Below are 14,870 nucleotides of genomic sequence, written 5' to 3'. Positions count from 1 at the left end.
GAATATACAATGACTGTGATGCAATGTGAGGAGGGAAGGAAAGCAGACATGCTGGGTGAACACTTGGTGAGAAACACATGCGGTTAAAAGTGGTGAGACCTGAATGAAGGGCAGCATGAACAGAGATACCCATGAAGAGATGAGTTCAGATACAGGACCAAAACATATATCTGTGAGGCTGGCTCATAATGAATGTGAGCATACAAGAGATAAGTAAAAAGGTTGTCATGGCATGTCCTCTGGGCATCTGCATGAGGGCAACGATTAGATTATCTCCATGGAGATGTGTCTCCACCCGTTCCAGGTGAGTCTTAATTAGTTTACTGGAATCCTATAAAAGAAGAATTATCTTGGAGAATGCCACAGAATGACATAGCCAGCAACCAGAGACCTTTGGAGATGAAGAAGGAAGAAAACGCCTCCATGGGAGCTTCATGAAACAGGAAGCCAGGAGAGAAAGCTATCAGATGACACCATGTTCACCATCTGCCTTTCCAGAAAAGAGAGAAAAATGCTGACCATGTTCACAACATGCCTATCCATTTGAGAGAAAACCCCTGAACTTCATCAGCCTTCTTGAACCAAGGTATTTTTACCTGGATGCCTTAGATTGGACATTTCTATAGACTTGCTTTAATTGGGACATTTTCATGGCCTTAGAACTTTAAACTAGCAACTTATTAAATTCTTTTTTTAAAAGCCATTCCATTTCCGGTATACTGCATTCCAGCAGCTAGCAAACTAGAACACCATCTTAAAAAACTATAAATAATATAAAAAACAAAAACCAGCATGTGAAATAAATAATTACAGCAGAAATTAATGAAACAGAAAATATAAAAGCAATATAGTAAAACAACAAACCAAAAAAGTAGTTGTTAAAAAAGACTAAAAAAAATTAATGCAACTTTTGTTAGATTGACAAAGAAATCAGAATTAAAAGCAAGAATTCATGAGGGGACATTACTACTAATCTTAGGGAAGAAGTGACTTAATAGATTATAAATAATCATACACCTACAAAATAGATAACTTAGAAATGGTCACATTCATAGAAAGATTTAAAACACCAAAACTGACTCAAAAAGAAATAAAGAAGTCTAAATGAAGCTATCACAAGTAAAAAGATTGAATTAGTAATAGTAAAAGTGAATGACACTAAGGAAAATACAGATCCAGATACTTCAATGGAGAATAATAAAGAAATGTTAAAGAAGCAATAAGAATTAGCATCAATTCTTCACAATATCTTAAAAAAAATGGAACACATCCTAACTAATTTAACCAATATTATCCTGAGAGAGAAGATGACACTTGGCAGTGGATCTGATGTTTTTAATTCTTTACAGGAGCATGGGTCCATAGGCCCAAGGATTGTCAGAACTAAACATACATTCATATACATCTGAGTATTTTAAGTATACCTTAAATAATTTTGTTTGTTCCCATTTAGAGCTTTCCTCTTCACACATCCTCTGAAACTGCATCCAACATTTGTGAAGTCATAAGAAAGACAGAACCTGGAAATATGAATTTTCTCAACAAACTGCTGATTTGTTACTCTCTGACCAAGACACTCCTCCTCATGCTGCTGAATGACATCAGCTAGGCACATGAGGTCTTCCATTTCTCTTCTTCCTGAGAATTTTTCCTGATGCCTATCACTTCTGGGTAATGTCCCTCAGGACATGCCTCTCTAAAAGTCTCCTGCTATGAAAGATTTCCCCTCTTAAGAATAACTATAAAAATAACTACTCCCAACTAAACTTCTTGTATGCCTTGTGTTATGGCCATTTGGCAGACATGTCTTTTACCTTGATCAGTTCCCAAATCCTGGAATTCACAAAAAGCATGAGGGGAAATGCTGGTATTCCTCCAGCAGATGCTGAGAATAGTAGTTCAATAACCTATATATATTCTCATCAGTTGCATGAGCAATTGTTCTGTCAGTTTCCCTGTGTCCAGGTGTTAAACAGTACTGAGCATCACCCCTGATCATGGGAGAAAAATATCTTTCAACAATGACCCTAGGCTTTAATTCCATCTCATGCTGGGTCACACTAGCTCCATTATCATCCATATACACAATTCTCTGTGGGATTCCATGCTACTTTAAGAACAGTTCACCCTCTTACATTGGAAGAGGTCTTGGTCCATTAAGTGAAAATTGTCTCAGAAGTTTTTCCCCTCTAGGGAGTATAAAAAATGCAATTTAGGTTTCAGTCAGTACTTATCATTCATTTGTGCCCACCCGCCATCTCATTTGTTATACTTTGTTTCATCTTATATGAACTTGTCTTTTTCCTACTAGGGACATGGTACTAATTTGAAATGAGAATTAAGAGCATGAATTGAATAAATTGTTCACTAGATAGATAAATATGTGACAGATATATAAGGATTGCAGTTCCCTTATTTGGTGAAACTAAATATTAGATAACAAATTAATTGCAAGGTTTTATTATGTAATTGGCATTAAAAACTCAATATATTTGAATACTAGATATTTTATATCTTACATTCCCTCTGAACTACAATTTAACAAAATTATCTTTAATTATATTACTTTGTCTTTTAAAATACTTTAATTATATTTGAAATTATAAAACACAGCCCTTGAAAGTCCTAGACAAGAAAATGAGATGCAAATATAACTCATCCACTTTTGCACAAACCGAAAAGGAATGTAGTTTATAGTAAAACTTGGGATAGAACAAGCACTGGGCTCAGAGTAAATAAATGTCTTTCTCTATATAAGCACACAAATAACTGAAGAAAGATGACATAGGAAATACTCATCTTATGAAATGGGGAAAAAACAAGAGATTTCAAAAGAAACGAAAAAAGAAAATTAATTAATCTAAAAGTAAATGGGGTCTGACCGGGCCCCGGAGCGGGCTTCCGGGCCGTCGGTGCTTTTCCTACACCCGGACTTGGGCGTAGGCGGCGCGGAGCGGCTGGTCCTGGATGCGGCGCTGGCGCTGCAGGCGCGAGGTTGCCAAGTGCAGATATGGACTGCGCACTACGACCCCGGCCACTGCTTCGCCGAGAGCAGCGAATTGCGGGTGCGCTGCGCCGGGGACTGGCTGCCGCGCAGCCTGGGCTGGGGCGGCCGCGGCGCCGCGCTCTGCGCCTACCTGCGCATGGTCTACCTGGCGCTTTACGTGCTGCTGCTCAGCGGCGAGGAGTTCGATGTGGTCGTGTGCGACCAGGTGTCTGCCTGTATCCCAGTGTTCAGGCTGGCCAGGCGGCGTAAGAAGATCCTGTTTTACTGTCACTTCCCAGATCTGCTGCTCACCAGGAGAGATTCTGTTCTTAAATGCCTGTACAGAGCCCCGATTGACTGGGTTGAGGAGTACACCACAGGCACGGCAGACTATCGTGGTCAACAGCCAGTTCACAGCTGGAGTGTTTAAGGACACTTTCAAGTCCCTGTCTTATGTAAACCCCAATGTCCTCTACCCATCTCTGAATGTCACCAGCTTTGACTCAGCAGTTCCTGAAAAGCTTGATGACCTAGTCCCCAAAGAAAAAGAATTCGTGTTCCTCTCCATCAACAGATACGAAAGGAAGAAAAATCTGCCATTGGCACTGGAAGCCCTAGTAGAGCTGCGAGGAAGACTGACATCCCAGGATTGGGACAGGGTTCATCTGATAGTGGCAGGTGGTTACGACGATAGAGTCCTGGAGAATGTGGAATACTATCAGGAGTTGAAGAGCATGGTCCAGCAGTCTGACCTGGGCCAACATGTGACCTTCCTGCGGTCTTTCTCAGACAAGCAGAAAATCTCACTCCTCCACGGCTGCATGTGTGTGCTGTACACTCCAAGCAATGAGCACTTTGGCATTGTCCCTCTGGAGGCCATGTACATGCAATGCCCAGTCATTGCTGTTAATTCAGGCGGGCCCCTGGAGTCCATAGCCCACGGCCTCATGGGGTTTCTGTGTCAGCCAGATCCAACCCACTTCTCAGAAGCAATGGAAAAGTTCATCCACGAACCTTCCTTGAAAACCACAATGGGACAGGCTGGACGAGCCTGGGTGAAGGAAAAGTTTTCCTCTGAAGCCTTTACAGAGCAGCTCTACCAGTATGTCACCAAACTGGTGGAATAATCAGATCCTTTTGAAGGTCTTTATGCTGCATGCCTCAATATCATTTTGGTGGTTTGTGGATCCACTTCTAACACCAAAAAGAAACCTAGAACCTAATAAAGAAGATATTTTTTTTAAAACCAAGCATACAAACTTGAGCCTTGAATCTGAACCACCTTCCTATACCTCATAACTCTGTCTTCATTTTCAATAAAACAGTATTTTTATGTTCTGAAAAAAAAAAGTAAATGGGGTCTAATAAAAGAAAGTAAATAGAATGCAATTGAAAACTGTATTATTTCTTTGGCAGTACCAATAGAATACATTAAACAAAATGTATCATAAAAGAGAATTTATCATAAAAGATGTATTAGGAAATTAAAGACAGCATTGCCATAAAAAAAGAAATTATTAGATTGGGGAATGCTATGGCTAATCCTATGGCAATTATATATAAACATCTACAATAAAGTGCTCCTTACTTTCAAATTTCGAATTACCAAAGTTGAGATTTGTGGAAGGAATCTTTTCAAATGTAATTTAACGTAGAAAAATTCTTGGCTCTGCCATTAGAATTGGAGACTCACATTTGAGTTCTCACTGTTTTATTTGCTTTTTCATGCTTAGTACCTCTTATTTTAATCAGCTCCTAACAAATGCTTGCTAGATGTATTAGAATCTAGGATGAATACATAAATCATAAATATGTAAATCACTTCCAGTCTCCAAGAATTCTTAGTCAAAGGCATTAAGTCTCTACTATTTCTCTGATGTGGCCTCACTATCTCTAAGCTCAACTCTAAGCGAAAGCATTGCCCTCCCCACTACATGGGACACGGCATCCAGGGGTGCAAGGTTTCCTGGCTGTGTGCAGTATGAATCCCAGGATGAGTCAACCCTGGCACGGTGGAATCCACAACTCCACCCCGACAAAAAAAAGGGGGGAAAGAAGTGTAACTAATAAAGTATCAGTGGCAGAAAGTTCAAATAGAGTCAAGAGGCTACTCTGGAGGTTGCTTTTTACACAATGCTTCAGTTCCACGTTGCTACCTGTCATAACTTGTCACCTCCAACCTAAAACCATTTCCAACCAATCCTAAAGAATACTTAGGGCAATATATAAGATTCTACAAAGACTCCATGTACTAAAGTAACTTTCCAGAAACCTACAACCTCCAGATGTGTTTCTGGACCATATAGGTCCTAAAACCTAGAGGGTCCAGCCTCTCCAGAGCATCAGCTAGTTTCATCTCCCTGCTCCATATTATTGACTGTGCCTTTTGCATGAAAAAGTTAGAATGGCCATAGCCCAAATACCCCTAAAGAAAGGAATAGAAAGATCAAAGGGAATGGTGGAGTTATACAGAGTAGATAGAATTTAAAAAATGAATATAATTGCAGACTTATTAAATTGATATCTCTTTTAATCTCCAGTATCTTAGAGCATCTTGAAGTAAAAACCTAAAATTGTGGAATAGTAACCCATGCCAAACTCTGAAATATGTTCTACAGCTAATTATGATGCTATGCTTCAAAATTCATTGCTTTTTTGTATATGTGTTATTTTTCACAAAAAAAGAATTTAAAAATTTGATTATGATGATAAAAATATTTATTCTTTCTAAACTCCTATATTCTGGAGCAGCCAGAAGGAAAAATCTGAGAGAATCATGTGGCAGCCCATGACAAACTATGAGATCTTTCCTGTAACTACTTGTTGAAGAGTGCTTTGAAACCTATTGCTTTTTTCTTTCTTTGCTTTGTATATATGTTATATTATACAATAAAAAGGTTTAAAAAGTATGATTACAAAGCAGTGTATTTTCTCCCATTGTGGTGTCATACATATAAAGAAATATACATTTGAGTATTTATTTTCTGAACAAAACTTAAGCAGTTGTATGTCACAGAAGTGACATTAAATTCTGCAGATAATGGTTATCAGTGTTTCATATAGTAATTACTATAGAGCAGGAACTGGAGAAACAGTATTGTGAGGCTAGAGGATGGAATGGTTGGGAAGACAGTTAATTTGTGGATAAATATAAAAGAGTTTCCAATTGTATATTACAGAAATCATGCCAAAAAGCTTGACATTTAGGTCATAGGTGTTGCAGAAATAATTAAGGAATTTTATTGTTCAGGTCTGCACTGGTGTATATCTTTGAATAACAGCCTGCAGCATAATTGGAAAAGAATTGAAAACGATAAATAGCAGGAAGGGAAATAAGACTAGTATTTTAATTATCCACCAGGGCTTCTGAAGTGCTTAATGTAAGGGTGCTGTGGAGAAAATAATGGTGGTAAGGAAGGCAGAGAGAATTATGCCTCATCACTGAGACTATACACTTGGCTTCATTAGGCTTCTGCTTCATTGTTTTTATCCACAGGTTTACCATGTAAGCTGGTGTTTGGATAAAGAGTACTACTTTAATGAATAAGAAATAAACTTGAAAACAACTGAATTTTAAAACTTAGAGTTCATTCCAGAAAGTAGATCATGGATTCTAGATTAAGAATATTGGACATGCAGTGATGAATGAAATATTTAATAAAATTGAGAACTTTTAGACCAGTTATAGGTAAAAGGATAAATTTTAAAAATGAAATGAAGACAATATTAAAATATTCAGCCTGGTGAACTGGGGAGTTAAAAGTACTGTCTGAATAATGAAAAAGGAACAATAAATCAGTTTTGTAGATGAGGGAAAGTTATAGGTGGACTTTTCAGTTGTGCATATCCAGGTAAATGTTTTCAGGAGAAGGTCAGAAGTCTGATGATGATGATGTAAGAGTAATAAATAAAGCCAAGGAGATACAAGAATTTACAGATAGAATAGGAAGAATGGATAATTTTTGCTTAAATATATGATTTCATAATAGTATCTAAAGAAATATAAACTTTTATGTGGTACTTACATGATATTAACTTAAGTAGTAACAACTTAAAATCAGTTGAATGCTTGTGAGGAAGATTAGAGAGGGAAAGTTGCAGCACATGTGGAGATGTCCTGCAATCTGCCTGCTCACCAGAGTTAAAAAACAGAGGAGGGAAAAGGATACATTGCCCAGCTTTAGTTGGCCATGGGATTGTAATTCCTGTGAGTATATTTACTTGTCCATCATGGCCTATGGCCACTATGCTACCATCTACCAGTCTCTTCACTAAATACATATTATGCATCCTTAGCCCTGTTCTGTACAACCTTGGCTCAGTGGCCTCACCACCTTCCTAATTCAGTGCTCCCTTACTGTGCAGCTGCCCCTCTGTGGTTATGACAAATTGGACCACATCTTTTGTTAAGTTCCAGTGCTCATCACACTGGCCTGTTTGGGCACATCTTTCAATGAGGCAGAGCTCTTTGTGACCAGTGTGGTCTTCACTGTTGTTCCTGTGTCCCTCATCTTAGTCTCCTATGGCTTTATAAACCCAGCTGTGCTGAGAATCAAATCACCCACAGGTCATCAAATTTCGTTTGGGACATGTTCCTCCCACCAAGTATGGTCATCATTGTCCAAGGAACAATCACCTTTATATATCTTCACCCAGATAGAAATAGCTCAAAAACTAGGGAAAATTTATCTCCATTTTTCTTAATTCTATTCACTCCCCTCTTAAACCTGTTTATTTATACTTTGAGAAATAAGGGTGTGAAAATGGCCTTGACTACAGTGATAATGGGCAATGCTCTGAGGTCACAAAGTTTATGAGCTACAGGAATAATCTTAAAGGGCCATCCTTAGCCCATGTATTATTTGTCATAGGTACTTTTCTGTACAGTGCTAGGAAGAATATTAAATGTTCTGGAGCTCTAAAAGTGACTAAACTACTTGAGTCACCATAGTATTATATTCTCAAAAGTCTGTCTCCATGTGTTAGTTTGCAAGCTGTGGGAATGTGTTGTAGCAAAACTGAAATGGCTTTTAAAAAGTGGAATTTAATAAGTTAATAGTTTGTAGTTCTAAGCCTATAAAAATTCTCAAACTAAGCATCCAGGGAAAGATACTTTAATTTAAGAAATGTCAGTGTGTCAGGAACACCTCTGTCAACTTGGTAGGTTTGTGGCTGGCATCTGCTGGTCCTTTACTCCTGTGCTCCATTGCTTTCAGCCTATGTTTCTGTGGGGGTTCCTCAGTTTTCTTTTCCAAGGCTGGCTTTCATCTCTTGACTTCTCTTGTCTCCCTCCAGGTTCTGACTTTCTTAACATCTCATTATGACATCTGCTGGGCTCCAACCATCTCCAAATACCTGTGTCTCTGCTCTCCAAGTGTTAGCATCTGTGTCAGGTCTGCTCCATGAGCTTTAAGCTCTCTCTGAAAGGTTTCTTCTTTTAATGGGATACAATGAACTAATCAAGATCCATCTGGAGGGGTGGAGTCACATCTCCATCTAATATAAAGTTTGCATCCCAAACTGGACATGTCTCAATTTGGACATGGAGATAAACTAATAAAAAATTTCTTCTCTACAGCATTGAATCATAGGTTACATAATAGAGTCAAACAAGCATATTCCACACTCTAGACCCCCAAAAGATATGTTTTTCCATATAAAAAATACATCCACTCCATCACAATATCACAAAGCCTTAAAACATTTCAGTAACAATACAAATACAATATAATGTTAAAATTAATCCAAAATCTCATCAAATTCAGCTAAAGACATGATGTATTCTAAGAAAAAAATCTCTAGATGTGGCCTTATGAAACTCAGAATATTGTCTACTGGCAATATACAAAGGAGGGGCTGTCGTAGTATAATGTTTCCAACTTCATAGGGAGAAATTAGAAGGAACATAGAGGGCCCCAGACCCAAAAAGTTCTGAAAACCTACATGGCAAACTCCATTAGATTTCAAACTCAGGGGATACTTTGTCCTTGGGGCTCTAGAAAGTGCCAGTCCCACCTTTTCCAAGGGCCTATGCAGTGGGCTTGCTCTTTCTCCAAATATTGGGGTGTGTTGCAAAATTAGTGTTCATTGTGGGGCCAGTTTTTACTCAGTTACACCATCTCCACACATCAGGCAAGCACCCTGGGTCTCTGCCATCTCCAGGACATACACTCAACCCCTCCAGAACAATTGGTGGCATCCAGGCTCCCACAAATCCTTGGTTTATGTGATCCACCTCTCTGAGACCTGACATGGCACAACTCTTCCTGAGTGATAAAGCACATATCCCACTTTCTGCTTCCAGGACAAACTCACCTTCTTCACATGTATGGCTGGGTCTGCCTTTATGGCCCAAAATTTCCTGGCCCCAGAACTTAGCTTTCTGAGTTCTACCTCTGAGACCATTTTTCTTTCAAATTGTCTTTTTGTCCCTTTTCATTCATACTGGCATTGGTTCCATTTGTAAAGATTCCACAACTCTTGCTTGTTTTCTATGCAGTAATAATGGGGTCATATCCATCAGACAAGAGTACTTTCCTGAAATCCTTTCTGGATAACTCCATTTCAAATCTTCACTTGTCCTGCAATTGCTAAATATATCCCTGCTTGTATAATCTTTTTTTCACTGGGACCTCATTTTCTGGAAGCCCAGAATTTTCCAGAACACTAATTTCTCTCTTCTTTATATGCAAGAGTTCAGTTCTCAACTTATCTTTTTCAACTTACATTTTACTATAAGATGCAAGGAGAAGTTAGATTGCATTTTCCAAATTTTTTTAGGAATTTCTTTGGCTAAATATCCAAGTTCATCACTTTCAAATTCTTCCTTCCATCTATAAAAAAGTCTTCTTTCCACTTTTCCATGAAATGTTCATCATTTCTGTCTGAAGACTTAGCAGAATTATCCTTAGAATTCACATTTCTACCAACAGTCTCCTCAAAATAATCCAGGTCTTCTCTATCAAATCCTCACAACTCTTCCAGAATCTTCCCCTATTCATTTAAAAAGCCACTCCAAAATGTTTGGTATTTGCAAACCACAGCAACACCCCAATTCTGGTGCCAAGTTGTATTAGTCAGGGTTCTCTAGAGAGGCAGAACTAACAGCAGATTTCTGCAAAGATTAAATTTATGAAGGTGTCTCACACATCTGTGAGAATGGAAGAATCCAAAGCCACAAGGCAGTCTGAGAAGCTGCCAGCTTCAATGATGGCTCTGGAAAAACTCCACAGGAGACACTTGCTGGCTGAGGAAGCAGTGAAAATATCTCTTATCCCTTAAAAGCCCTCAACTGATTGGATTATCATTGGTGGGAGACATGCCTTAGTTTATCACAGATGTAATCAGCACACACATGCAATCAACTGAGTGATTCTTTTATTACACCAGCCTTCTGGTTTATCAATCAGCCAAAAAAAAAATCCTTGCAGCAATGGTCAGGCCAGTGCTTGCCTGTCCAGACAACTGGGCATCATCTGGCCAAGTTAACACCAGAACCATCATTCTCCAGAATTCCAAAACTCTATGCTGCATCTACAGAAAACACTCTGCTCTTTTTCAACAAGGACATCAATTTTCATGTCCCCACTGTTTCCCCCTTGATTGCTGGTCTACCTGTTAATCCTCTGTTTATTTCTGAAAACTCCACTAAAATGTTCCCCCATCTCTTTCTTCAGACACATCTTAAGATCATAAAAATTATTTCATATTATGTGTTTCTTAACATTTGACACATACCTTTATTTCTACATTTTGAAATGTATTATATATGCAAGTCACACTGAAGTTGTAAATAACTATTATCCCTCATCAGGTTAAAATACACAATCAAAGCATCATGCTGTATTGACTCATTTAAAACATGGAAACAAAAAATAAATCAGAGCTATAACACTCTACTTCTACAAAACTCTGGGGTTGAAATAATTCTATTATTTTAGAAAAACAATCAAATACATGAGATTCTGTTAAGGAGATTGATCCAGTGTCTTTTAGATTCATTCCTCTCTTCTTTGATGGGCTTAAAAGTTGAATAAAAGTGACACATTAGTGTATATTTGAGTTTGTTTATGGACCACTTTTAAAATATACCATGCTGTTAATGTAACAACTTCAAGTAACTGCTTCTGACCCTAACTTCTGTAGAGGAAAGGGTAACTTGCTGTATTTCATGCCTTAAATTTTGAAATATTAAATTCATATGCATCCTCTTGCTATTACAAATATATGTAATTTGCTTTTCCAGTATGGAGAGTAAACAAAATAAAAAATAAATAAAACCAGAGGACTTCAGAAGAACCTTACAACTCCATTCTTGCATTTGATAGGATTTTAAATCCAATTTCCTCCAATTCTCCATTTTTCTTTCTTTTTATTTTTCTCACTTCTGCAATATAGAGAACATCATGAATCTGTGAACTTGAAGTATTCCAACAGAAATTTGGAGTTAGAGGAAAATTATTTGGCATGAAATGTTAGTTTGACTTCCTTCTTCTAACATTATGCACAAGGAAGAAAAAACATAAAACTTGCACATTACTAAAAATGAAAAAAAAAAAAGCTGATAGAATCCAGATGGGCTTTCAAATGATTTAGCAGTTCTGAAGATTGATTAAAAGGAAAACAACTGAGATTCATCTAAAATTGACCTTGGAACCATAATATCACAAGCCATTTAATGCTATATAGAAAGTTTGGAGCTGCCTCCACTATCAAACTATAGACTGAAGGCAAAATAGCAACATATCACAGAAAAAAGGCACCAGAAGAATTTCCCAAATGTCTCAGAGCTGTCTTTCCAAATATACTCTGTCTATTTTACACTTCTTCAACATCCATTAAGCAACTAAGGTAATGAATACCCAATTTAGCAACACCAAGACAGATATAAATCAGATTGAATTCTTATTCTAGTATATTCTTAAGTGAATTATCTCTCAGTAATGGAAGGAAAATCCCAGGCACTAGATGGAACATACTAAGGGCACATGGTATTATTTATAGCTATCAAGGAGAGAAGTTCTACAGGAAAACCTCACATTTATCAATGTGTCAATTTTTTATTATCAGAAAAGTATGGCATAGGAAGGAATATACTACTGATTCTCTATCAATTTCAATGAAATATAGTCTCTATAACACAAAATTGACATATTAAAAAGCAGAAATCTCCCAATGAAAAGATAACTAAGTGCACAGTAAAAGTAGTAATACGAAATGTAAGAATAAAAACTATGGAACCAAAATAAATGACAAAGATAAAATTAACATCCATTTATTGGTTCCTCTATAGAAAACATCAATTACCAGATATAACTAATAACTTCTAAATAATTCAGAAGAAAATTATAGATAAAAAATAAGAAAATAAAGATACTAATCTTTGCATAAAAACAAAATAGGCATTTTCTCCAAAATAAAATCAGAAAATAAAAAAATGAAATCAAACACATGTAAAGAAGTTTGAATAAAATTACTTAAGTACAGATAAAAATGAAATGCATATGAAACATTCTTATTACCATTTGTGCCAGTTTGAATCCATGGTGGACCCCAGAAAAGCCATGTCCTTTAATCCTCATTCAATATTGCTGGGTGTGAGCATTTTGATTGTTTCTGTGCAGGGGTGACTCACCCAATTGTGGATGGTAACTTTTGACTAGATGATTTCCATGGAGGTGTGTCACCACCCATTGAAGATGGAGTTGCTTACTGGAATCCTTTAAAAGAGGAAACATTTTGGAGAGAGTCCCTTTTTGTAGAGCCCTGAGAAAGCCAGTAGACCTGCCATGTTTGCCATGTGCCCTTCCAGCTGAGAGGAAAACATTGAACTTCATTGAACTTCTTGCTCCAAAGTATCTTTCTCTGGATGCCTTAAGTTGGGCATTTCTATAGACTTGTTTTAATTGGGACATTTTCTCAGCCTTAGAAATGTAAACTAGCAACTTATTGAATTCCCTTTTTTAAAAGCCATTCTGTTTCTGGCATAATGCATTCTGGCAGCTAGCTAACTAGAACACCATTTTTCTGTATTTAATCTTGACTTTTTCTATGGTAATAAATTTATTCTAATTTTGTTATAAAACTGCATATATAATTGCATGCATTTCTTTTCTAATTAACTATGATTGTGCACATTTCTATTGTGATTGGATAATCTACAAAAACATCAATAATTTATTACATATGTCCCCTATAATTAGATACTTTGAATGTTCCCATTTTTCCTTATGGCAAATCGCTGAAGTGAGCATACATTTACATACTTTGTGTTCTATGGTTATAGTTATTTATTTCTACAGTATTTTAGATGTGCAATCAATAAGCAAAAATCAATGAAAAATATGTCAGTTTATATGTTACCAACTTACTTTCCAGGACATTTCTCCAATTTCTCACCACAAAAGAACATTCTTGATAATTCATTTAATTATTTAATAATATAATTATTTTAATGCTTTAGAATGAAGATGGTGAAGTGAACACATAATTCTATCATTTCATCAGTGTAAAATAACAGTAACATGAATGGGAACCACCCATGCACCCTGTTTTTTTAGTGTATTTATACTGAAATGGTGATAGACATTGTTGAATGTTTTCCTGAATCTATTGAAATTGTCATGTTAATTTTTCTTTCATTATATTTATATGGTAAATGATATATTGATAGGTTTTCCTTTGTTGACCTGACCTTGCATTCTTGGGATGAATCCCAGTTGATAAAACTTTTTTTCTATAATGTGTTTTTTAAATACAGGAATAATAGCTCAAAGACTCATCATAGAAATAGTGAGGAAGAGATAGGATATAAACATAAAATAGAGTGTATTTCATATTAGTGAATAAAAAGCCCTCTATGTGTTTCAGTATTGGACTCTATGTGTTTAGAATGCATAAGCTTCATGCATAAATTTGTTTTCTTCATCACACCAAATAAGATTATTAATTATGATGGACTCTTCCTAGTTTATAAATAAATATTAGTGGGTAGACAATCACTCAAACAAGAAGAAATCTATCTAAAAAAGGAGAGAAAAAGAACAAAAGTAAATTGAAAGTAAAATAACAAAAGTTACAGAAATAATTCAAATCATATCAATAAATAAAATGAAATATGTGGATTAAATTTTATTACTAAAATTATCATCAGTCATACTAAAAATGAATATAATGTAAGTATAAATTTTTTATAAAAGACAAACAAAACTGAATATCCAAATAATTAAGATACTGCCAACTGACCCAGATGGTGTTGAAGGTATCCCAACAGAATATTTGATAAAAGCTTTAGGGACAAGGGGAAATGGGAACAGTTTAAGTTTGTACTATTAAAATTAAGTTGATATAAAATCAAATGTGATTGCCACAGATTGAAGATGTTACATTTTATCCTCATGTTAACCATTAAGAAAAATATATTGAGAAATAAGTGAGAAGAATTTCAGAATGATACAATTAAGGCTTCATAAATATGGAAATAGGTATTAACAGATGAATTGAGAATTTAAAAAGTAATACAAGGGCAAAACAGCAAATTGGCAGAAAAAAGTTCTTCCTTATCAGTAGTTACTTTAAATGTAAATAGGTTATACCATCTTTTCAAAAGGCAGAGAATTATATAATGGATATAAAACCATGAAAAAAACCATGTGCTATACATAAGAGACTCAGCTTAAATTCAAAGACACACGTTGATAGAAAGTGAAAGGAAGGGGAATATACCCCCCAAGCAATAGTAATCAAACTAGAGCTGAATAGTTATAATAACATCAGTTAAAATAGACTTTAAGACTTTTAAAAGTCAATATTTAATGATTGAAGAGGTCAATTCAACAACACTTAACCAGTATAAATATATATGAACCTAATGGCAGAGCTCCAA

General features: G+C 36.2%; 1 protein-coding gene and 1 pseudogene across 1 annotated transcript in view; one reads left to right on the top strand and one right to left on the bottom strand.

Annotated features, from left to right (window-relative positions):
• Positions 1-2,855: 2,855 nt before the first annotated feature.
• Positions 2,856-4,341, top strand: LOC143688432 (alpha-1,3/1,6-mannosyltransferase ALG2 pseudogene; annotated as a pseudogene).
• Positions 3,046-14,870, bottom strand: part of LOC143688433 (uncharacterized) — a 33,013-nt gene continuing 21,188 nt past the window's right edge. Inside the window, exon 2 of the mRNA XM_077166330.1 lies at positions 3,046-4,205. Within this exon, the coding sequence (XP_077022445.1) occupies positions 4,134-4,205 (72 nt within the window). The 3' untranslated portion in view covers positions 3,046-4,133. The remainder of the gene's footprint in view (positions 4,206-14,870) is intronic.

This window comes from Tamandua tetradactyla, chromosome 6 (genome assembly GCF_023851605.1).
Source record: "Tamandua tetradactyla isolate mTamTet1 chromosome 6, mTamTet1.pri, whole genome shotgun sequence".
Lineage (NCBI taxonomy): Eukaryota > Metazoa > Chordata > Mammalia > Pilosa > Myrmecophagidae > Tamandua > Tamandua tetradactyla.
Note: the sequence above shows the minus strand (reverse complement) of the source record. Positions and strands in the feature narration are given on the sequence as shown.